At 32.2% G+C, this 25800-nt stretch overlaps 1 protein-coding gene across 2 annotated transcripts in view; it reads right to left on the minus strand.

Moving 5' to 3' along the window:
* LOC143252943 (rap guanine nucleotide exchange factor 4-like) overlaps positions 1–25800 on the minus strand; it is a 124610-nt gene that overhangs the window by 21967 nt on the left and 76843 nt on the right. For both annotated transcript variants that reach the window (XM_076505843.1, XM_076505844.1), the window contains exons 13-23: positions 25551–25629; positions 23079–23188; positions 22540–22625; positions 22271–22364; positions 17721–17865; positions 16665–16759; positions 15153–15292; positions 5488–5634; positions 2508–2605; positions 1946–2071; positions 420–598 (exon numbers count right to left, since the gene is read on the minus strand). In XM_076505843.1, the coding sequence (XP_076361958.1) occupies positions 420–598; positions 1946–2071; positions 2508–2605; positions 5488–5634; positions 15153–15292; positions 16665–16759; positions 17721–17865; positions 22271–22364; positions 22540–22625; positions 23079–23188; positions 25551–25629 (1299 nt within the window). The remainder of the gene's footprint in view (positions 1–419; positions 599–1945; positions 2072–2507; positions 2606–5487; positions 5635–15152; positions 15293–16664; positions 16760–17720; positions 17866–22270; positions 22365–22539; positions 22626–23078; positions 23189–25550; positions 25630–25800) is intronic.

Below are 25800 nucleotides of genomic sequence, written 5' to 3' on the forward strand. Positions count from 1 at the left end.
TATACAAGTGAAGAGACTTAGATAGAAAGTCTATAACAATCAATCATAGAAAAGTCCAAGTTTTATAGATAGAGATATTACAGTCATGGTGTAAAACAATAGATAAGAACATGATAAATAAGGCCCTGGATAGAAGAGAGGTTGAAAAATTAGAAGAATACTGAACGTAGTGGAGATGGTTCAAAGTTGCCTTACATATTTATTGAAACTGCATTACTCCTGCGAATCTCTATTTATAAGCAAACACTTTGTTATGCCATTTCATAATTACATTTCTTACATAATACTAGATCATACTTATCACAAGTATCTAAATTTCTGTTTTACCAATCTTTGCTACTGTGATTCCCTTTAAATTTAAATTTTCTTATATTTCATATACACTAGAAATCATAAAGCCCTAAGAATTTTTTTCTTACTGGCATGCCACCTTGATGAATTTCCTGAGAAGCTGCACTCGCCGACTCAATGAGGTTGTTAGACACATTTCTGTAACCACCCAGAACTGAACTTCATTAAATCTCCGTAGGAAAATGTCTAAATTAGACATAGTCTTTTTAAAATGATGACGCCCAAAAACTTGGTAAATCAATTCGTACTGTTGGAAAAAAAAATGTTTTCATAAATTTCATTTTGTACTTCAAATTTTATATTTAAAATAAACATAAATTTATTTATCCCCAAAACTTACTAGATATTTTTTGTTACTTAAGATACAGGTATCATTAACAGACAGTTCAATTACAGTTGAATCTTGAGTCTTTGGTTGCAGTTCATATACTGCTTTGACATTTTTTTTCCCTTCCCTCCATCCTTATAGTCACTAACACTTTCAATCTTGTACTTCAATGGGACCAGAAGTGATGTGTAATAAAAAAGAAGCTTATATCAAATCTGTTTAAGAAAAAATATTCATACTTTTTTAAAGAAGCATCTGTAAATGTAATATGGAATCTTGTGTGACCTTATAAGTGAAAAGATTTGAAATGATTTTGGTACTCCAATCCATATTTCTGAACTCGTTGAACTTAACTTATATTTGAAATCATTTACAGTACAGTAGTAAGCTTTCTTAGCAGTATTATTCGCCTGAAACACAGAACTGTTCACCAAAAACCATAACTTTATTTTTACTTATTTTATATGGTATACCCGTATTGTGATATGTTTCATTCGCTTTCCAACATTAATCACAACGATATTTTTTCCTAATCATTATAATAAAACTTAAGTATCTACGTAGACGAAAAACTTTCCTGTCTTTCTACAACCAAAACTTATGAGAATTTAAAAGATATCTTCTAATAATTTTTGTGAAAAAAGTCACTCATTGTGCTTACTTTCATTCCAAATGTATCTCTAAATCCCCATTAAAGTAAGATCAAAACAAAGAAACACAACATTATTGGTGAATTATTCTTTCTTTCAGCTTATTTCGGATATATATATAAAACTATAAAAAACATTTGTACAATAGCATAGTTTCTAAGAACGCAAATTATAAGACTATTTAATTCTTTTAGGTATCCAACTGTCCAAGGTAGAATAATTATAATTGCGCTCAGCACAGAAACCTGATTTCAAACTTCAGTAGTACAGCACGTGCTGAATAAAGCTACAAAGCTTTTTGCTAAAACCAAGATAACGTTTTTTTAAAAAACACGTTTTTAGAAGTAAAAATAGTAATATAAATTGGTTGATTTATGGCTACTGTAAAAAGTACAAGGAATAGAGATTTAAATGCTTTGTAAAGATTGAGTAAGAACATTACTTGGCAAAAAGAAAACGCTAGTGTTTACGCCTCTGTACCCTATGGGTTTTTTATTACAAAAGTCACTTATTAAACCTACGTGCAAATTGTGAGTAAAAAATGTAATTGACCATTAATGAAAGAAAAATAAAATACATGATATAAACTTTTGCGCAGAGGAAGGTATAACCAAACCTCATGCACGGAAGTGAAAAGTTCCCAGTCATACATTGTCATCTGGTAGGCTAACATGTTACTATTTAAGGTTTCTAGGGTATTTCCAGTTCCTTCTGATGGTCCTTCTTGCTCTGGCAAAGGTGTCTGTAATAAAAAATGTTTAGCTTAAAAGTACATACATTAACAACTAAACAATATGACAATTTGACATAGAAACTGATACGTAAATATTTGGTTAAATATCAATGTATACTGTATTTCTTTTTTTTTTGTTCTTAAGTTTGATACTATAACAGTTAGTTATCATAATGATAACATACTTAACTGTGTTTGGTCCTCCTTTAGTCTGATAGGCGCAAAATTATATTTCAATAATGTTTTTCTGTCTATTTCACAAAACTCGTAGTACTATCGAAAAATCATACGTTATCCGAAGCTCTACACGATGTTTTTTTTTTATTTTCGTTTTCGAATTGATATTGTAAAAATACATCTCGTTGTTCTTGTTGCATTTCATCTGCCAGTGAATTAGCTTTATATCAGAAACAAATATTCGTTCTACCTTCATACAGTGACTTACCAAAGCATCTAAATGGTCAGTTGGAGATATAAATATCCTGCCACTGATGCTGAGCCCCGTAGGAACACTGACTTCGAAGTCTTTGAAGACAATTCTCTCTGCAAAGAATAGAAAACAGTGGTGTGAACTGGTAAAATCTTATGATGCAATAATGAATGATGTATTAAAAGTTTACAGTTATGATATCGTCTATTCACGAAACAAGCATAATGATGAAATCACAAAAATAACTCATGATTTTGGTCTTTCTCTAGTCTTTCTACATTGTTTTCTTTCTGGTTAATAAATATCACAGCTGTATCGAAGTAACTACCAAAGCGGTATCTAAAACACTAAACATCAATAGATGCAGCTGTGAAATAAGTCCTTGTCAAGTCATGCTTAAGGATTTGGCTTATTTTAACTATGACACATACACATAGTTGTTTACCATCTTCGCTACCAACGAATTTATAATTATATATTATAAAATGCAGCTACAGTAAATGCTTGAATGAATAGAATGTACAAACATCGGTCTAATTCAAATTTATTGTACACATAAAACGAGTAGGAACCCCGTTTAACTGACCGACAGCCCGATGTTAGTTCAACTGTTGTTCTAATACAGTACATACTGTGATTACAATTAACGAATTATCTTTCATTTTGCTTCCGTATTATATAGTTTAATTGATCAGTGTCTCAAACAATCTACTGTGTTTAAATAGCAATATTAATTCCTATATTCTCTGAAGTTAGTGTTTACAACGCGATGTGTTCATAAATTAAGTTTGTTTGTTTGTTTTGGAATTTCGCACAAAGCTACTCGAGGGTTATCTGTGCTAGCCGTCCCTAATTTAGCAGTGTAAGACTAGAGGGAAGGTAGCTAGTCATCACCACCCACCGCCAACTCTTGTGCTATTCTTTTACCAACGAATAGTGGGATTGACCGTCACATTATAACGCCCCCACGGCTGGGAGGGCGAGCATGTTTGGCGCGACTCGGGCGCGAACCCGCGACCCTCAGATTACGAAGCGCACGCCTTAAAGCGCTAGGCCATGCCAAGCCCATCATAAATTAAGTATAAACACTTTTCGTAATGCTACGTGAGTAAATAGAAGTTACATGAAGATTTATTTCTACTTATTAATGTAAAGTGATAGTTTTGAAATGAACAGGAAATCAGGATACTGTTTGGCTTCAGTTGATCTATAAAATCGTAGAAGAATATCACGTTCTGTTTTAGTGAAAAAATATATTAATTTGCTGCTTTTAGACAAATACTTGTGATTTAGAGTATTGTATTAGTAACCAACAAGAGACATGAACACTAAAGTATATACATTTGGCAACATTGACGAAAAATGTATTTTGGACGAGGTTGACGCTTCCAGTGAATACGAATCACGGAGAGAAAATTCCACTGATGTCCCGAGTAATAATAGTTTCAAAGAAAGGAATACGTCTAACGAATATAAATATTTATTAAAAGAGCAATTGCTTCTAACTATTAAAACAAAATTTAGTGAAGAATATCCAAAAGTATTAGCATTCTATCACCAATTCAAACTTGGACTAATAGAACAGTCACCAAACGAAAATTAATGGATGAGCGTGAATATGTTGAGCTGGAAGCTCAAGCAAATGCTAAAAGAAGGATTGTTTGCTACACTTAAAATTCTATTAATAATTACTGTGTCCTCAATGATAAATAAAATGAAAATAAAAATAATTATTAGTAACTCCAAAACAATACTAGATTAAATGCGTATTTGCCATGTGGTTTCGTGATTTTTTGATTCGTGAGATATATAGTAAATCATATACTGCTGCATACCATATATTCCCGACATCAGCAGAAAAATAATCAACATTTCGCAAAAACTAGTAACAAAATATGACATTCTAGTTCATACTAAATTTATTCCAAAACCATCTAAGGTCTATACTACGTGAAAACTATACTGACCAACACCACAGCAACATTATTTATAAAATACAATGTAATAACTGCCACGACTTCTTTATTGGAGAAACAAGTAGAAAAATGGAAACCAGATTCAAAGAACATAAAAAGTCACCTTCACACGTTTTCGAATACTGCAAGTCAAATAAACACAACATAACCATAGAAAACACTCAAATACTAAATAAAGAAACAAACATAAACAAACGCAAAATTAAAGAAGCCTTACTTATGCAACAACTCAAGCCCAAAATAAACCAATACAAAGGAACACCTTTATACATATATTAAAAATAACATAATAAATAATAATAATAAAATAAATAATATAAAATTATATATTTAAACATCTAAGCACGCCCTCTACATTCCAAACTCAGTTACACAACCTCTTTCAAACATGTGGTCAGCTTCCGGTCAGTTACCTCTTTCCTTCTTTGTGAACCTGACGATGTTCGTTCCTTTACGTAAAAAATTTTCTAAAGCCAAACGAGCCGTTTTTTACATATATATTTTTCATGACCAACTTCGTCATTCTAACTACTAAGTTTATACCATTTATAAAACACCCACGACCCAATATGCAAGTAAATGGGCTGTGATCGGTCCTGCTTTTACTGATTCATATAGAAAGATGTATACTAAATTATGTTCCATTATTATTATTAGCGCTAAGTCAAGCATTGACACCATAAGCTTGCTTACATCTAACAAGTCGTTTACGCATAATTAGATGACTTACTTGTGAAGTTTTGATAATACGAACAACAAATACTTGATGTTACTCTATTGCTAATCTGTACTTTGACTAAAGAACTATGCATTTTCGATAACATTATTTTTATTTAATTATATATTTATTGGTAAATACGTAGTCAAACTCGTCTTTCTGTTGTTCTAATAACCAACTTTTAATTAAATTATAACTCCAGCAGATAGGTTGTATATGGACATTTTGTAATATCTAAGCATTATATAACAAACAATAAAACAGTCAAGTCAAACACGAACTTAATATAACTTGTACTGACCGCCACTTGATTTGACCTCCACCAACACGAGGTCATCCTTCAGGCCCAGTTTATCAGCAGCACATTCTTTTATCGTTTTTGAAGTGGCCCCAACAACAGTTTTTAGCGTTGTGTAAGTGTGGTCGGCACAATGGACACGGAATATAACTAAATAGAAGATATAAAATATAAATCGTAAGAAATATATTAAAATATTTGAAACTCTAGTTAAAGTAAATATTGATTTTTAATATTTTTGAAAAAAAATGCTTTTATAAGAAAATGCATCATGAAACAGATTTAGTTGGATTAAACCCTCTATATTTTACTTAATTTTGGTCAGTCTTTTGCATTTGTCGAACACTGAGTCAGAAATAAAAGGAAGTGGAGTCTATCCCTCTTAAATTGCTAATCTTGAAGAGGTTGGTTGAAAGAAAGTGTAGGTTGCGTTTTTAATAATTATTTTATTTTCTAAATACAAGGCAAATATCAACATTTCATTTATTGATATGTTTATAATGATAGACACATATTTTGTAATAAACAGATTTTATAAACCTCATCTCCGTTACTACAACCCTTCTTGAACCTACGTGTTTTTCTAACATTATGAGTCCGTTATTATTAATTCACTGCAAATATAGAGAGTTATGTGTTTTGGTAGTCAATGTTTTTGTACATTAGATGCTGCTGTTTCGTGCCCCTCTGTGAATTGTTCAACTGAGTGAGTACAAGAGGAAAAGAAAATTTTTGTTTAGTTACTTAATTCGGCCACAGGCTGAATAATTATGTTTTCATTGTTTCTGAATTTTATAAAACGACATCAACTTTACAACAAACATAATATAAACACATTTCAGTAGGTATTTCCACAAAACTGTCTGCGCGACTAGTATATAAAAACCGTGTTCTACAATATCTCACAAAATTTTTAATATATTAGTATCAGATAAATTAAATATTATCAGTAGACGCTACATTATATCGTCTGTGATTCAAACTTGACAATATATGAAAATCTAAATTCCATAAGTTATGCATTGATTCGTTAATTGTGTTGCAATTCTTATTATATATATTGAGAAAATATTATTGCCAATTATTTGTTTCTTTGAAATTAGACACAAAACGAATCAGTGAGCGAGCTATCCGTGCTCTGTCCGCCACGAGTGGAGAAACCCTTTTTAGCGTTGTAGGGCCCGGCATGGCCAAGCGTGTTAAGGCGTGCGACTCGTAATGCGAGGGTCGTGGGTTCACGCCCGCGTCGCGCCAAACATGCTCGCCCTTTCAGCCGGGGGGGGGGCGATATAATGTTACGATCAATCCCACTATTCGTTGGTAACAGAGTAGCCCAAGAGTTGGCGGTGGGTGGTGATGACTAGCTGCCTTCCCTCTAGTCTTACACTGCTAAATTAGGGACTAGCACAGATAGCCCTCGAGTAGCTTTGTATGAAATTTCAAAAAATAAACAAACATTTTTAGCGTTGTAAGTCCGGAGACATACCGCTATGTTACTGAGCGATATTGCCAACTGATGTAATCGAGAATAAGGTTTGTATAAGGGCAAATAATGTACAATCTATGGATTTTTTTCCTTAATTCGTAAAAGTAATGTTTTACTTACGACTTAATGTACCATAAATAATGGACGGAGTAAGCAATACATACATGTTTCAACTCTGAATGAGAAGATATATTTATTATTTAAATTTACTAAAGTAAACTTTCTAGATCATAAGAATAACTAAATATCAAAATAGAAAAATTACATACTCCCCTTACATGGCTCAATACATGTAAAACTTGTACGAATGTGATCTTTTCAGGTACAGCAGAATGCATGTTACGGATTTAAATCTGATTTTTCTAGCTGACTCAATTGAAGAGACTAGAAATAAATTTTAATGCTAAACAAACACAATGTATTTGATCTATAAAGAAACTGGACAGAGAAATGCAACTGAGTCAAAAACGTACTCACAGAATAAAAACCGTTCACATCTCTTCTGTGTTGTTAAGATACATTTGTATATTTGTAGATGGTTAAAAGTGAGAACATTAACAAGTGTATACTTTTTGTAATTGGAAGGACATATTCAGATATTCCAAAGGATTTGTACGTCTAATGTTAAAACACGTAAGTATAAGTAATTAATTATCCAGTGAAACTTTGTCTCCCCTTTTAAACACTGCACGCACGGTCATAGCTCAATAATCACTTCTGAAACAATGTGAAAACAGTTATGTATGTAAAAACGGCTGGTATGGTTAGAGAAAGCACTAGGTATAGTAGCGAACAACGTTTCGACCTTCTTCGGTGATCGTCAGGTTCACAAAGAAAGAAAGAGGTAACTGACTGATAGCTGAGCTGTTACTTTCTTTGTGAACCTGACGATCACCGAAGAAGGTCGAAACGTTGTTCGCTACTTTACCTAGTGCTTCTCTATCCATACCAGCCGTTTTTGTATATATAATTTTCTCTACAAGTGGGTTTTCTCGACATCACGAATGAGAAAACACGTATGAATAACGTATTTCAAGACGGCTGATATGGGTATTAACACTTTTACGAAAATAAAGCAGAGAACAACGTTTCGACCTTCTTAGACCATTTTCAGATTAACAAAGAGAGAGTTTGCAACTGACTGTTGCCGGGTGCATGTCTTAGGAATGAGAGTGTAAACGCGTAAGGAATTATAGGGGCGTTGCAGTTAGATGTTATATTATTAATTAGTTTAGAAATAAAGATGTTCCTTTATATATAGTTTCAGTTTTGATTTTAGTTGTTGTATAAGTAGGGCTTCTTTGATTTTGCGTTTGTTTACATTTGTTTCCGTAGTTAGTATCTAGGGGTTTTCTATGATTATGTTGTGTTAATTTTATTTGTAATGTTCAAAAAGTGTGAAGTGTTTATGTGTGTGTGTGTTCATTGAATCTGGTTTCCATTTTTCTGCATGTTTCTTCAATATAGAAGTCGTGGCAGCTGTTGCATTGTATTTTATAAATAATGTTGGTGTTGTGTTTATCAGTGCAGTTTTTACATGGTATGGACTTTAGGTTTGTACCTTGTTTTCGAATAAATTTGATGTTTACTGGAATGTTATGTTTTGTTACAAGTTTTTTTTCCAAATGTTGATTGTTTTTTCGCTGATGTCGGGAATACATGGTACGCAGCAGTATAAAGTTTTGTAGTTTGTTGTATCTTGGGATTTATTGTCATTTGTTTGTTGTTGATCTAGGTGTCTGTATAATTGTTTCAATTGTTTTATTTTGTTGATTTCATCATTAATTTTATTGGGTGGGCATAGTTTTGTGGCTATGTTTATTTGGTTTCTTAATATGTTGAGTTTCTGTTTTGTTTGATGTGCTGAGTTCCGAGGAATGTATAGCCCAGTATGGGTGATTTTTCAGTGGATGTCTGCTTTGAATTGTGTTGCGCTTCCTGAGGATGAGAAATGCCATTTGAGAAATATTTTAGTTAATATAATAGTTTTGATATAGAGTAAACAATATGTTCTGATACTTACTAGAAACATTTTGTACATATAATAGGTTTAATACAGGGCAAACAGTGTGCTGTGATACTTACTAGGAATATTTTGGACATACGATAGTTTGAATATAAAGCGAATAATGTGCTGTGATATATTCCAATAACATTTTTTGACACATAATTGTTTGAAAATGTAACAAATAATATGTTGTGATGCTTCAGGAAAATTTTTAATATATAATACGTTTAATACAGGGCAAATAATATCCTGTGATGTTTACCAAGAACATTTTGGACATACAATAGTTTTAATATAAAGCAAACAATGTGCTGTGATATATCAAAACACTTTTGATGCCTAATAATTTAAATTATTCAATATGGAAAAATCTTACCTGTTTTAACCATAGCAAAACTGTTAATTAATTTATGAAACAACTAAAGAAAAAAATGATTTCCTTGAAGCGTAATAAATTTATTAAATTCCAATCTTTACGTCATCTTGCACACCATGTATGTTGCATACAATTAACAGTAGTTTAAAGGTAGTGACATTCTTCAGATTCTCTGATTAATGAAATGACAGATCAGTCTTACTTAAAATATGTAAAAACACGAAGTTGCAGTCTTTATACACAGAGCCTTCTGGTTAATAAAACAGTGTATTACGTCATGTTAACGCATTTAATTTCTCTGAGGCTTTTAGCTAATCAAATAAAACATTCCAAGAGAAAGAAAGATGTATAATTGATATATTTGTATTATTCTTTGTGGAAATGGACAAGAAGCAACGAAATTGTTATTATGACTTTATTACTTAATTACTTGTAATTTAATTCAATCTTTTTTGTGCTAGAAGTATGAAATCGCAAAAAGTATTAAATGGTTACATCAAGGGAGCAAAACTAGGAGGGTTGTCTTCCCTACGGCCTGCAGTTCAAAATTAGTGTCGAAGCAGAAAACCACAGTATTTATACCACAAACAACAAAAGCTAAATGAAAGCTAAAGTAGAGTAATATTAATTAATGAATAATGTATTTTACAACTGTCTGATATTTTTACACATCAATTGTAAATCAATATACCTCACGGAACACATTTTTGTGTGGGACAATCTAAAACGTTTAACATGGCGTAATGTGTTTAAACTCAAAACATTCATGAACAAATTCTGCACAGTGTAAGAGAGAAACTTACTATTAATATGTAAAAAATGTATGTTTTAAATAATGAAAATAACACATTCACACTAAGTCATACATATACTCTTCAAAAAAAGAAACGCAAAAGGCAAAATTTGAGACATATTGTTAACAAGTTTATTCCGGGTAGTTTTGTATGACATGTGTAAAACTTTGCACATTCACTGCTGAACATCCAAAGTCTGCAAAGGCGAAGTCCACGCTCACTAGTTGAAGTTTAACGTCACTCAACATCAATAACGAGTATGCCCCCCGTGAGCATCAATAACTGTTTGGCATCTCCTGCCCATCAAAGCGATGAGATGACGAATCACATCCTGTGGAATGGCTGTCCACTCAACCTGCAAAGCTGCTGAAGCTGAGGTAGAGTCTGCGGTTGAGGTTGTCGCCGTCGCAGACGTCGGTCCAACTCGTCCCAAAGATGTTCGATGGGGTTTAAATCTGGTGATCTGGAGGGCCAGGGAAGAACGTTGATGTTGTGGTGTCTCAAGAAGACAGTGGTGAGTCGGGCTGTTTGAGGATGGGCGTTGTCATGTTGAAAAATGTCGTTGACGTTCACCATGATGGGTTGCACATGGGGCCTAAGAATCTCGTCGACGTTTGCGTACGGTCTGATCGGAAATCCTACGCAGCCCTGGTATGGTTGAGGCAGTAGACGTCGCAGTGCTGGTCCTATCCCGAAGATGGCGTAACCGGATGTTGCGATCTAGTGCGGGCGTGGTCACACGAGGTCTGTCAGATCGTGAACGGTCACGAGTTGATCCATGTTGTTGGTGACGATTCCATAGCCTTGTGATGGTGCTTGGGTGGACATTCACAGCTCTGGCAACATCTGATCGAGATTCGCCTGCTTCCAAGCGACCAATGGCGTTGTTGCGTTGTGCTTCAGTCAGTCTTGGCGTAACTGTATTGCGTGTCGGTGGCTTAACACTGAGCAATGGAAACCGAGAATCCGTCACTTTTATAGGGATTTTGCACATGTTGCACTTGCAGAACATGCAGATCTCTCAAACAAATTTATTGGACACGCATGCGTTTTGGCGAAAAATCCAATGTTTTCCTCCGTTTTCAAAGTGCACAACTTTTATTGTCATTTTGGTCTGACAATCAGTGCCTTAACACGTGTAACATCACATACTCTGAGCTTGTAACGTTATTACATATATTTCTCTTTAAAATAACAAAAATATCCCTTTTGCGTTTCCTTTTTTGAAGAGTATATATACTACTTAATATGAGCTGTGCCTAATGTGTGAAACGTTTAACATGAATTAATATGTTTAAACTGATATATTAACTATGTAATAAATATATTTAGAACTTTTGTACTTCTACATATATCAATAGTCTATGACTGCCAGCAAAAATATGTACAGTAGATAGTTGTAGCGTCATATGATGGTAATAATTTTTTTTCAAAAGAATAATGAGAATAGATTAATATACTATAATCGAACACTAATTTAACCATTATTAAAGGACAACTTTGTACTTATCACCAAAAAGGTATCTGACATTTTTCTGTTTATTTATAAATAACTTAAAAATTAAGCTACAGAAACAGAAATAGATTAGAATGAGCGCAATCGTGAAATAAATAAGTTAATTTAGTCATAAGTTGTGAATGCTACGTTTCTGGAGATAGTTGCAAAGTTGCTCTTAAAACTTTATATAAAATAATAACGTTTGCTTTAACGATCCTTGAAATCTGTATAGTAGCAAATTACAAAAGTTGCTAACTTCTGAGTCACTAGTTTTTCATTTATCCGTTATTCTTTTCATAAGTATCTTAATGTTATTTGAACATGTCGCTGTACATATACTTTTACTGAAAATATATGAAAACTTCATTGACCAACATGCTTGGTTAAATGTAGAAACGAATAAAAAAACAAAATAAGAAACTTTGTTATTTTGAGAATTGCCTTTATACTTCTTAAAAGTAATAATAACAAGGAAATACGGATGTCTTTTGTGTTATTGTTTTATTTTTACATAGAGTTTTAGTACCTATGATACGTTTTCTGTAAAATGTTGACGTTATCAGCAGCTATCAAACACTGCTGGCGAAACCAACACGTGCAGACGACACAGAGAACCAGGGTATATTTATGCCGAGAATACCACACACATTTAGCTTCACTGAATATCATCTAATCGTTGTTTTTATTTAATGCAGACTCCTCTCTATGAAGAATACACAAGAATTTTTATCATTCACTGAGATGTTGCACTTGACAAACTATTTTCTCAAGACGAAACTACTTAATCATATCTCCGAATATTTCCTCTTTTCGTAGTTGATATTTTTATTGTTTTTCGTATGTATCCAGTATCTTGCAAGCATGTGGTTTATTTTACACAGAGGAAAGCTGCCAACAAAAGAGCATGTATAAATAATAACACAGTTACCGTAACCATAAATGTTATTTGCTTGAACAATATGGACCACAGTAAACCCAAATAACTATTTGACTGATGTATAAATGCAAGGCAAAATTTTCATGGGTCCTAGAGCAAGTGAATAGCGTTCTATTGTTATTGTCTTCACTATCACTAAATCCAATAATTTTAGGTAAACTGTTTTTGAAAGTACTAGTTCTTCATAAATGACATGAAATATCAGGAGCAGATTTGTTTATTTTTTCTCGACTTTCTCTTTCTTCTTCTTTCTTTACCTGCGAAAGGCTGTTTGTTGTCTCGGTGAACTAAACATCTTGGAAATCAATTCCTCCATAAAAATATAACATATTCCTGTGCTAAAACAAGAACACACAGTCCTCTTTTAAGTTTATCGTACCTCATTTACACCGTTTTAATTTGCGGGTATTTTCATAACAAACACTTCAAACATTGCGTTTAAACTTATGAAACCCATTTCCACGAAAGTGGGAGCAGAAAATTTTGGCTTCTCTGAAAGTTGTGTTTTTTTTTTTTTTACAGTACATGCTTTATCTACCTCTATCATTCGACACTGTATTATTTCACCGAAAGAAAGAAATGAGAAATTTTAATTTTCTTCATTTCTTGAATATTTATGATCTTTTCAAAATTTAATTCGTCAAGCCACACTTTTTCTGTGGAATTTATGAAGGAAGTGTGTTTTCATACAATAAAGAGAAAGGCATAGTATTAACAGTGAGCTCTTTCCATTCACTATAATTACTCATTGCTTTATGCTTTCACTGATGTTATTTGTTGCTTATATGCCTTGAAAGTAAGAAAATCCTTGAGTAATATAGGAAACCATGCATTGATTAATGTTACCCTTCGAATTTTAATCAAAATAATTGATGAAGCTTTCAGGCTACGTTTTACTTGATGTTTCGTACTGATCATGTACAGTGCTGGGAGGTCATTTAATTGTTCTACCTTGTCTTTTAGGACCTTGAAGCTATCTTTCCCTCCCATGATATATTTTCAATACAAAACTTATCTTCCAGTACACAAATCCAACAGTAAACTATACTTAGATATGTAATTATTTTAAATTTGTTACAGCAGGTTGTTCCGAATTCATAGTAAAATGAATTTTTCTTGCTCTTCTCGTAGTCCAAGCTGAGTCTTGACAATACACTCTCATGATTCTTGAAGAATTTTCGTTCGTACAATATGAAACTTATTAGGTGAATCGAGGCAGTTTCTGGTAATGCATTTCTTTGGACCAATACACACAAATAAAAGTCTCTGAGCTGGAACGTGATGTCATTTCTTATAAGCTGAGGATATTCTAGTTTTAAAGATGTCTACAAAACATAACAGATTATACTTAACATTTATGACAGTCTTACTACTACCAGATTTAGTTTAAGTTCATGTAATCTTGATATTCGATACCTGAAATCTTTTGTTCATTCAATTCTGAATAACTTATTGACATTTGCTTTTGGTATTTCTCAATAATCTTCATTTTACCAAGAACTGTGTTATATATAATGACGGGCGATTGGCCTGTGTCACCGCTTTTAATATCACCAAATTCTTCTGTTACTTGGAAAGAACACAAATCCTATCTGATTTTGAAGTTGGAAACAAAAAAGTGTTTATTACCCAAATAGTGTATAGGAGTTATTTTATTTTCCTTGATCAAGAAGTGTACACTTTTATGAAAAGCCGAAGAACCTTTTCCAAAACACTTTTTTTTTCGGACATGATAATATATTTTCAAAGTATTACTTCCATACTTGCCTCCAGTGACTCCGCGGTAAGTGTGGGCTTAATGCTAAAAATCGGATACGACATTCACAGTGAGAAAAGTACAAAAATCTAGCTCATTCTGTAGATTTGGGCCTAACAACAAACATACAAACTGAAAACTGGTTTAACTTGAAGTAAATGAAGTCACGTTTAGCATTTTCCACAGTAATTGCGGTTCACTTTCAGTTGGTTATATGTCTGGCTTAACGTGACATTTTACGTTGTTTTCTTCACTAACATTTTCAGTCTTTACTACAGCAAAAGTTTAATCGTCATATAACAAATTTAATTCGTTTTATTCATGGTGTTTGCGTAACTGCATTTGGTTTTTTTCATCAAGCTTGGTGAAATACATGTATATCTTGAATAAGGGTATTAGAGTATTTTTATAGAAATCGCTAAAAACACAGGATAAAGAAAATTCGATTTTAAGATAATTCGCGTGTTTTGTAAGAATAAGTTTGATTTAAAACACAGCGATTTTTTGATAAAACAAAAAAAATTAAGATTATCCTAACTTTTGTCACTATTATCGAAACTGTATGCAGTTTAATATCATTTTATTAAAGGTTTTATACATCGGTTTATCTATCTACATACGTTTATAAAATTTGAAACTTCAAAACAGTTTATCTCAAATGAAAATGCGTGTTGATAGTTGATAAAATATTTTTACCTGTTTAAAAGACACTCGAAGCATGAACTTTACGTCCATATTTTCCTTTAAACAGTATCTAAATTATGTAGGTAATAAATTGTTTTAATGCAGATCCAAAGCATATCTAATACTTACTCTCGTCCCAATCTTTGATTGGTCTTCCAGTGGTTGGTTCACTCTCTTCTTCTGAGCCAGCAGGTATCATTCTTACAATATGGCCAGATGCACTAACTTTCCATCGTTGAGAACGACTGTTGTCATATTCTTGCTGTAACCTTTGATGATAATAATAATACATTTCTTGATTTCCATTTGCTTTGATAAGTACTATAGATTGCATGAATTAAAAAAAAAACGACAATACGTGATCAGAATCTTGCTTTCAAGTGATAGACTTTCATATAATGTAATATAATTAGTGATTAAATAAGTAACGATTGCCCACAAAAGAACTTTTTTTATTTCCATTTGCAGTGGAAGGCATATAATTTCAAAAAAGCGCGTTTTTCTTTTCGTTTGCAGTATCCTTTTATATGGTAGAATGAAAAAGCACTAGAGTTTATTGTTCGTTTATAAATAACTTACTATATACAGTTTGTTAAAAGCTGAAACACTTAACTTCAAATTCTTATTATACTTGATAGAAATGATCTAAAACACAAAACAGATATTAGAAAATATCTGGCGTAGCAGTTATAAGTCATATTTGAATTTAGTCTGACATACTACAAATTAATTCGCATTAATATTTTTGATCCAAATGTCTTTGAAAATACTGTTAATAAGAACTGTAAACAATAGTTAGTTAATAAACATACTTTTGTGGCTTAATGTAACCACATTGTAGTGATCATAATATATATTTTTTCATAAACAAAAGTAAAAAATAAACAGGGTATCCTCACTCTTTATATGTTTATACTTCTGGTATTTTATTAAGGAAATAATAAGATTTTGTAATGAATTGTGCATACCTATATTACAAATACAGTACTTTTAGCAAACTTTAGGGCATATGCAGTTTTCTGAAAGCAAAAATAAAACTCTTCTGGCCTTAACTATCTGAAGTCGTTAATTTTAGTTGGAAAAGATTTATTGACTATTCGAAATGTACTACTATGTATTTGAGTGATTACAGAAGCTAGAATAGCTAAAATCAGAATAAAGTCACAATAGAAAAAAAATAAAGTTACAAAATTATCTGTGTGTTTTCTTATAGCAAACCGAGAGAATCGAACCCGCGATTTTAGCGTTGTAAATCCGTAGACTTATCGCTGTGTCAGCGGGTGGGGGAAGAATTATCTGAAAGTCGAATCAAAGTTTTAATGATGTCACTTAGGAGAAATGTTTGCTCCATTTAAACAAAGAAAATCATTAGCTACCAGGAAATGTAATAAGATTCATAATTTTATTCTTGGTATTCTTCATTTTGATAGAATATTATTTTATTTTATGCACTATTTCAAATTTAAATGAGGTTTAAAACATTGGTTTGTAACATATCACTTCTCAATGAAATACTTGAACATCTTACGTTCTTTTATTTTTTATACTTTTTTGTAATTTTACATTTCTGACACGACGGAAAGTAACACTTATTTTTAGAACCTTAAAAATATATCTACGTTCATCATCATCAGTTCTTACTTTTGCTTTGTGTCTACTAAATTTGTCATGATTTTTACTTCCTCTTCCAAACTCTTGTAGCATTTCGAGTCATGTACTACCGCTGTCTGTAGGTCCTATAATAAAACGTTAAGTAATCTAAATTAACAATAGTTAGTAGCCAAATGTTGCAAGATAGTTACTAAAAAGTTTTGAAATTTTCTTTTTATTAAGAATAATATCTATTTGTTTTCTAAATAAACTAAAAAAATAATTATAAACATCACTTAATTCACCACTAATTTATATTCTCATAGTTTAAACCAACTTTAACGTGAAGGAACTTCTAAGAATAATGCAAGTAACAGTACTATATTTTATATATGATTATCCATTAATTTTACAGTATTAACTAATGTTGTGATCTACTCTTTGTTAGAAGTTTCTCATAAATTTTGTGAATCATATTATAAGCTTATTTACACACTGCCATAGAAATTCACATCAGAAAAAAAAATACAATCCAACAGTAAACAATACTAAGATATGTAATTATTTTAAGTCTATTACAGTGGCTTGTTCTGAATCCATAGTAAAATGAATTTTTATTTCTCTTCTCATAGTTCAAGCTGAGTCTAGACAATACGTCTTCTAACAGTCTCTCATGATTCTAGAAGAATTTTCGTTCGTGCAACATTAAACTTATTAGGTGAATCGGGTCAGTTTCCAATATTGTGTTTCTTTAAAGAAATATTAAGTAAGTGTTGAGCGTGAGTTATGAATTAGTTTGGGACCAACCTGTGAGCCGTATGCTGGTAAAAGTGTCATGCAGGAAAACTATTTTGTAGATCGGATTATTAAAAATATCTAAAATAAAAACAGCACCCGTAACAGATAGTGATACACGGAAAGGGATAGGTAAAATCACTTTAGATAAAATTGAAAAACCATTAACTATCATCACTATAAATATAATTTGCCATACATTTCTCAATAGAGTATAAAAACAAAGTAAGACGTAAAATGTTTCAATGTTCGTTGCTTTCATTCCGTTCGAAAAAATGTATTTTTTTTTACTTTTTCCAGTCTATAGCTTACCTGAATAAAATGCGATATGACAGGGTCTTCATAGAACGGTTCCCTTATCGTTGTAGCCCAAGTTTGTACGAAATGCGTTACACGTCTTTTACTAGCTATTATAAACTCAGTCTCCTGGCGAGAATTAGTAACGTCAATAGTATAAGTTCTTTTGTTAAGGTTGTTATTCAGCAAAGTTTACCATGGCAAAAAATTAAAATGAATCATAAATATAATTAGATTATAAGTTATACTAAAAAGAAAGCGTAGCAGCATTTTGAAATATGTATATCAATAGTTATTAATCTCTCTCTCTCTCTCGGGGTTTGGGTATGATATGTATGTACCCTGGAGGGTCAGGTGCTCTTTGATCTCTTCCTTTACTTGTGTAGACATGCAATGTTTGACGGTGTTAGTTACTGCTTTTTGGGTCAGAATTAGCTTAATTACTCCGATCCTTTTCAGGGCACTGTCCATGTATTGATATACATGTATAGATATTGTTTTGCCCTATCAGTAAGATGTCTAGTTTGTTGGTGGCACTTTTTTACTTTTTTATTTATATTTTCATTATTTTATATATATAGTTTTTCATTTATTTGTTTATTATATTTTTTATGTTTAAAATGTGTTTAGGACTAACTTCATCATGTATGAAGTACCTGTCTAGTTCGCATAGTAATTCGTTTTTCATTCAATTTTTATCAAAGTATATTATTGTATCATGTAGGAGTCTATCTGGTATGGTTGGTATGTTTGAATATTTATGTATACATTGAGATGATGTTGCTCTGGAAACTCTATATATTGTTGTGAGGAGTGTGTTTTGGATTGCTTGTAGTTTAGTTTTGATTATTTTGTCACTTACTTATCCATGCTGGAGCTGCATAGTCGATTACTGGTCTTGTTTCTTTGTTTGTTTGTGTTTGAATTTCGCACAAAGCTACTCGAGGGCTATCTGTGCTAGCCGTCCCTAATTTAGTAGTGTAAGACTAGAGGGAAGGCAGCTAGTCATCACCACCCACAGCCAACTCTTGGGCTACTCTTTTACCAACGAATAGTGGGATTGACCGTCACATTATAACGCCCCCACGGCTGAAAAGGCGAGCATGTTTGGCGCGACGGGGATGCGAACCCGCGACCCTCGGATTACGAATCGCACGCCTTAACACGCTTGGCCATGCCGAGCCAATTACTGGTCTAATAAAAATGATTTTGTAAATTTTTAGTATGTTGTCTATTGATGCTCCACTATTCTTGCCAGTTAGACTCCTAGCATAGTTGGTTCATCGCCATACTTTACACGGTTAATCCATGTTAATTATGAATCATAGGTTAGACCTAAAAATTTTGCCGATGTGGCAGTCTGAAGTAGTGTACTATTCATATATATTTCTGGCTGTAGTTTTTTGCGTTTTGTCAATTTCGTAAAGACTACGAGTTGTGTTTTTGCTGTGTTTATTTTTATTCTATATTTTTGACAGTATTCGCTTATTCTATTTAGTTGCGGTTGGATGTTTGTGGCTGCTATTCCTGGTGTTGTTGCACTTTTCCAAACTGCCACATCATCAGCGAACTGTGAGGAGTATCCATGATTAAGATCCTTCAGTGGCATATTTTTTACATACATGATGAAGAGTATAGAGCTAGTCACCCTTCCCTGAGGAACACCAACTTCTGAGTAAAGTACTCAGGAAAGGTACCCTCTACATTCACTTTACACTTTCTATTTTCCAAAAAGTTAAATAGCCGGCGAATAATTCCATGCGGTAGTCCCATTTCATTCATTCGGAAACTTAGACCATCGTGTCATACAGTGTCGAATGCTTTCTCAATATCGAGGGATCAAGCGACAGTGCAATTTTGTAGCTATTTATTATAGTTTCGGTTAATCTAATTAAATGATCTGCCGTTTGTCCAAATTTCTTGAATCCATTTTGTTTTTTTGGTAATTTTGATGTTATCTCCAAGAATGTGGAGAGTCTGTTACTGATTATTCTTTCGAAAATTTTACCTACACAGTTGGTCAGGCTGATTGGTCGGTAGCTATTAGGTTTATTTGCTGGCTTTCCTTCCTTATGGAACATTAATATATTAGTGAGTTTCCAAGAAACTGGGATGAATCCTGAGGATAGAGATAGGTTAAAAAGTGTTTTAGGTGGTCAAACAATTTCGGAGTGCCCTTTTTTAGAAGGATGGCTTTTATTTCATCTTCACCTGGAGATTTTTTTAATTTTTTATTGCTTCAATAAATTCTTGTAGGGATATTTCTTTCATAAGTATCGTGTCTTCGTAGTTTTCATGGTTTGTGATGTGTCTTGTGTTTGTCTCAGATATGCTCATTGGGAAAATTGGTTCAAATTGTTTTTTATTGTTTAGTATATGGTTGTGACATTATTGTAGAAATATATATTTATATCTGGATCAAAATAAGTTTTAAATGTATTTTGAAGTTTTGAAATCTTCAGCTTCTTCTTTATTTGTGTGTGCTATTGTGTTCAAGTGCAGGATATTTCTTTACGGCTGTATTATCATTGGTGAGTCTTTTAGGTGTGTCCAGAATTTTGTCGGGTCAGTTTTGAGCAGAAGTTATCTGATTTTTAATGTTTTTGTTGTTTTATTTGTGTTCTGATGTGATTTCTTATATTGTTTATTTGCGTTTTTGTTTTTCTGTCTCTTGTTATCATGAACTGTCTTAATATAATGTTTGTTTGTGTTTGAATTTCGCCCACAGCTAAACGAGAGCTATCTGCGCTAGCCAATCCTGATTCAGCAGTGTATGACTGACTAGTAGGAAGGCAGCTAGTCATCACCACCCACCGCCATTCTTGGGCTACTCCTTTGACAAGAAATAGTGAGACAGATCGTTACTTTTAACCCTCCCACGGCTGTTCGGTGTAACGGGAATTCGAACCCGCAATTCTCAGATTACGAGTCGAGCAACCTATATACCTGGCAATACCGGCCCCTTTAACTTATTAAAGATGAAATTCATATCCAGTCAAAACACTCTTTATAAAGGTATGAATACTTTTGAAAAATAATCAAAATAATTATTCTTTCTACAGACACGATAAAAGCACAGTAATGAAACAAGTCACAAACATTCGCGATAAAAACGAAAAAATAATAATGTAATTGAAAAGTATATGTGATAAAACATAGAAAAATACAAGTAATCAAAATACGTTTGAAATTAAAAACAGTTAAGTTCAATACAGTTCTTGTACAATACGAAATAAGAATGAAATTATTCAACTTTATTTTTGGAATATTAATTTCAGCATACCCTGTACATGTTTATACATAAATATATACATACTCATGTACAAGCAGATACAGACTTAACTATTCAAAAAGAAACAATAGCCAAATATACTCAAATAGCATGTTTTTTTTTATTTGTATTCATATAATCTGTGCAGTGATATAAATATGTGTATGTACGGGTTTATTTACTATTGTCATATCTAAACAGCTTTTGAAATGGCATTATCATAAAAGTAGGTAATAAATTTTGTTATCAACTATGTAAGAATAATGCCGTATGCCTAATCATCTTCGCGAAAATGTACACCAAATAGTTATTATTTTATCCCTATAAACATAGAATGTAATTAAATGATGTTAAAGAAGCTGTTTCTCTGTTGATAAGTGTTTGTATGTACAAATTGTTATTATTAGTCTTAACCTGCACAGACTCTTATGCGACACTTGAAATAATTGATTAAGTCAGATTCAGGCATAGCCATCCTTAATTCGGAAGTGCTGATCAAAATGAAGACAAATGATTGCAGCACTCGAACCTACAATCTTGAAATCACAACTCGGTAGGTTAACCATTAAGTCACTGAATTTCAACGAAGTAAAAATTTCAGCGTTTATATTTTCTTCGTCTTTAGTTAAGAAATATAAATTATTAATTGAAAAATAAGAAATTTTAGAAGCAATTATTAAGTTGAAAATAATAAGGAAAATACAGAATGAATATAAAATATTAAGAAAGCGGAAAATACCAAGTTGTCAGTATCGATTAGTGTGTTTGTGTTTTCTTAGAGCAAAGCCACATCGGACTGACCTCTGAGCCCATAGAGGGAAATCGGACCCCTGTACTTACCGCTGTACTAACGGGGAACAATATCGATAAGAAATTAAAATGAAATTCTCAAATATTAAATATTATAAGAGCCGTGGTCTTTTTACTTACAAAGTACTAAACTGTTATTGTGATACCAGTTATGGTAATTTTTACATACAAAATAGTAAATTGTTAATAATGAATGAAGGCGTATAATCTTTGCCAAAAAAATAAGTTGAAATGTCAAATATATGTGTTGCTCATGGCCGAATAAGATTGATTTCCGAACTAACCTATGTTAACATTTAGCACCATTTGTGAACAAACATAAAGAGATATTTCTACAAATAACAGAGAGAACAGAAACAATAACACGCTCGAATAACAAAGAGGATACTTTTAAGTAAGTTTCATAATTAATTATTGATCACTATGAACACTCATAAAGATGAAATTAACAGTACGTGAAAATGTAACACAAAGTAAAGGATATTGTTTCATCAGTTCGGAACACAGGTGGTGATTAGGCATAAACATTATATGGGTTAGTAGAAAATCTTCCAAAAAGGTGTCTTGTGAAGATGGTTCTGAAAAATACCGATAAACCTTTTTCTCGTTGATAGATTATTATTATTTTTTGATAGATTGAATATATTATTCATTAGATACAATGGTTTTGATTATTTTTGCAACACTAAACGAGAATAGAAATTATATTGTATATTCTAACTTTAACTTTAGTTATAGTAACACAAACAGTACCTCCAGTCTCTTCTAACCTGGAGTCAACTCGAGTTTCTAGAAGGTGCTCCAACATTTTCTGTGGTGTTCCTGCCATTACAGTATATCTACGTTCAAAGGAAGAAACAACAGAAATTATTTAATAACTATAGATACTTTTTTAATGTAGCCAGCTGGCATAATAGTATGTTGGAAACGGAAGTTTTGCTTTGCATCTTGAAAAAAAAAAGCAACAGAATATCACAAAAAACACGTTATTCGTTAAAATACAAGAATAGAAAAAGTAGAGTTTTAACCTAAGGTTAAGCTGTAACAATTTTTATTAATTTATTTGTTTTATATTAATGTAGTGAGTATGCAAAATTACTTAATAGTGTAAAAAGTTTGCCTTCACTCCTAATTCTGCATAAATTATTCATATGGAATGGGCATTTAGAAACGAAGCTATGCATAAAATGTAACAAATATACTTAGCTTCTTACGTAATTTTGATCACTTAGAATTATGTGAAACACTGGAACATTCATAAATTAGCACCTAAAACAAAAATGAAAACTTACTTGTAATGGGAATGAGCTTTCTCTGCCATTCGCCCATCACTAGGGATCTTCTGAAGAAGAAGCACATCCTGGCCATGTTCTTTTAGTCGTACGGTGTTAGCTTCGACGTCCTGAGAGTGTACAAAGTAAACGACAGCTTAATAAGATAATACAACACAGAAATTCTTATTATAACGAAAGTTATTGCTAAAATGCATTTTTATCTAGACCTATCCAAATAATTTTAATAAATAGTTCAACTGTCTCATAAATTATTCTTTATAAGCATCTTTTATAAAGAAAAGAGCTTCATTACAATTTTCAAAATATACTCATTGATCTGCTTTTTAAGAGATGCCCTCTTAACTTACGATATGATCACGTGTAACATTTGAGGTACCTTATACAGAAATAAATGTATTATCCGATAAATAGTTGTTCCAAAACTTCATACAACTGCCAACTTTTGCTCGTCTTTATTAACTTTTGTACAGATAGTTTTGATCTATTAACGTGAATTTTCATCAATCTGAGAGACGAAAAGATCAAAGAGAAAAACGTTATGATGAATGAAGTACGTTAAACGGAACTGGGCACAGGTATAAGATTAAAAACGAACATATTATGTTGAAGTGTTGCATAATAAAACTGGTTTTATTGAAACGAAGGCACAGCTCTAAAAAACTACGTCCATGTTTCAGCAGCACTCTATGTTGCCCTATACAGCAGTAAAAGTTAAAATCAGATACCTATTAATATACTTACATTACTTTCAGTTTAAATAAATTTACAATACACCTTTTGCACCAGTCGACCATGAGCACAATTCCTCCAACCCCTTTCTGAAGAGCTCACAAAACAGATTTCTAGCATTTCATTTCTCCAGCATCTGGACTAATATCCTTATTCAACCAGTATTTTATTATTTTTAAATTTTTATCGATCCTCTTACATTTATTTAATACTACTCAACCTGATTCAACATGTTAACATTTTGCCGGCTTATAGTGTAAGATGTATAACAAAAAGTACCCTTCCTTTCACCCATTTTATTTATATCACTAAAAATATGTACTTATTCTTGTGTTTTAAAATCGGAGTTAATTTTCTTAAAATACGTAGTTAGGAACATAGGTTATGATCCCGAAATTACTCAATAGGTTATATAATAATCATCACAATAAAATAAAAATATCTATGCACCAGGTTAAAATACAATGGTAGAGGTAATTGAATGGGGTTTCACTTGCTGTATATATTCATGACGTTCGAATAAGACTAACTGTCGTAATAAAAATATAGATTAAAGGATAGTACACTTGAAAAAGATAAAATATAAAGGTAATAAATGTAGCATTACAAAATTCCTTGCATCTGCGGCCGAGTTTATATTGACCAAACACGTAGAAATCTGAAATTAAAAATTAAATAACATAAAAGAAAAATGTGAAATAAATAACTCGGTTTTACCGGAAAGTCTTTTTTCACGTTATTGACTCGAAAATGTTAAACTGACGAATGTGAACTAAATGCGATGTAGATATTTGAGTCATAATCTGATTTTAAACTCTTATTCCTGGTAATGGCGCCACTACCGAAACATGTAGAATTTTCAAGAGTTGTGCCATGTTTTTAATAAAGCTAATTTAGTGTGCAGCAACTCAACTTTGTATCTTCATTTTTAAAATATTATGGATAAAGCCCCCCGCTAGTACAGCGATATGTTTTCGGATTTACAACGCTAAAATCAGGGGTTCGATTCCCCTCGGTGGGCTGAGCAGATAGCCCTTTGTGGCTTTGCTATACGAAAAACACACACACACATTATGGATAAAATATTTTATTTTCTAAAAATGAAAACTATCCAACAACAACACCAATCCTTTAATCATTCGATAATCTACACCACAATAAAACTAATGAAAGCTTTAGTAATATCATTCTTTACTTCAGAAGTAACAAACAATTTGACCTAAACATATTGGAAGCTGTTCTTATAGGGTGAGGGGTTCTCCCAGGAAAAGAGCCAAACATGCTGATTGGGCGACATCATAATTCAAACGTAATATTACATTGTGTGTACATGTATATATTAAAGGGTCACTCTTTGTCACTTTATGCATTTAGCACTTTGACCGGTTTTTGTTAATCAATGCTTTCATAGCAAAAATGTTTATTATCAGTTTGAAAATGTAAAATTATTGTGACTATAAAAAATCTCATATATCAAGTTACAAAGAAAATAAAACTACAAATTATTATTTAGCGTTTACCCTTTGCTTATATTTACATATGATATTATGGTACACTTAAAACAGCTAAGCTTATACATGTATACGTTTATAAATGTATATTACCTTACACTGTAAAATATAGGAAGGAATGCAAAACTTTTTGCGACAAGAAAAACATTCTGTTCCATGTTTTCTCTCAGCTTCCTAACGCACAAAACATAACTTAAAAATAATGGAGCTGTAAAGATACAATACGAACCCGCAGAATTGTGTTAAAGTCGTCTTTATCCACACGAAGGAAATGGCAATTATCCTCTTGGGTAACAATAGTGGCTGCCCTAAAAACGCAGAGACATTAACTTATAACCACCATGCGACGGCACAGTAAACACATTCAAATTAACCATCACTTAATATAAAATATTTAATAACTAAAGAAATATTTGTTAGAAAAGACGTAGCTACTAGTATTAAATTAATAACGATTTTCACTGCATTATGCATTTTAT

This window comes from Tachypleus tridentatus, chromosome 6 (assembly GCF_004210375.1).
Source record: "Tachypleus tridentatus isolate NWPU-2018 chromosome 6, ASM421037v1, whole genome shotgun sequence".
Classification (NCBI taxonomy): Eukaryota; Metazoa; Arthropoda; class Merostomata; order Xiphosura; family Limulidae; genus Tachypleus; species Tachypleus tridentatus.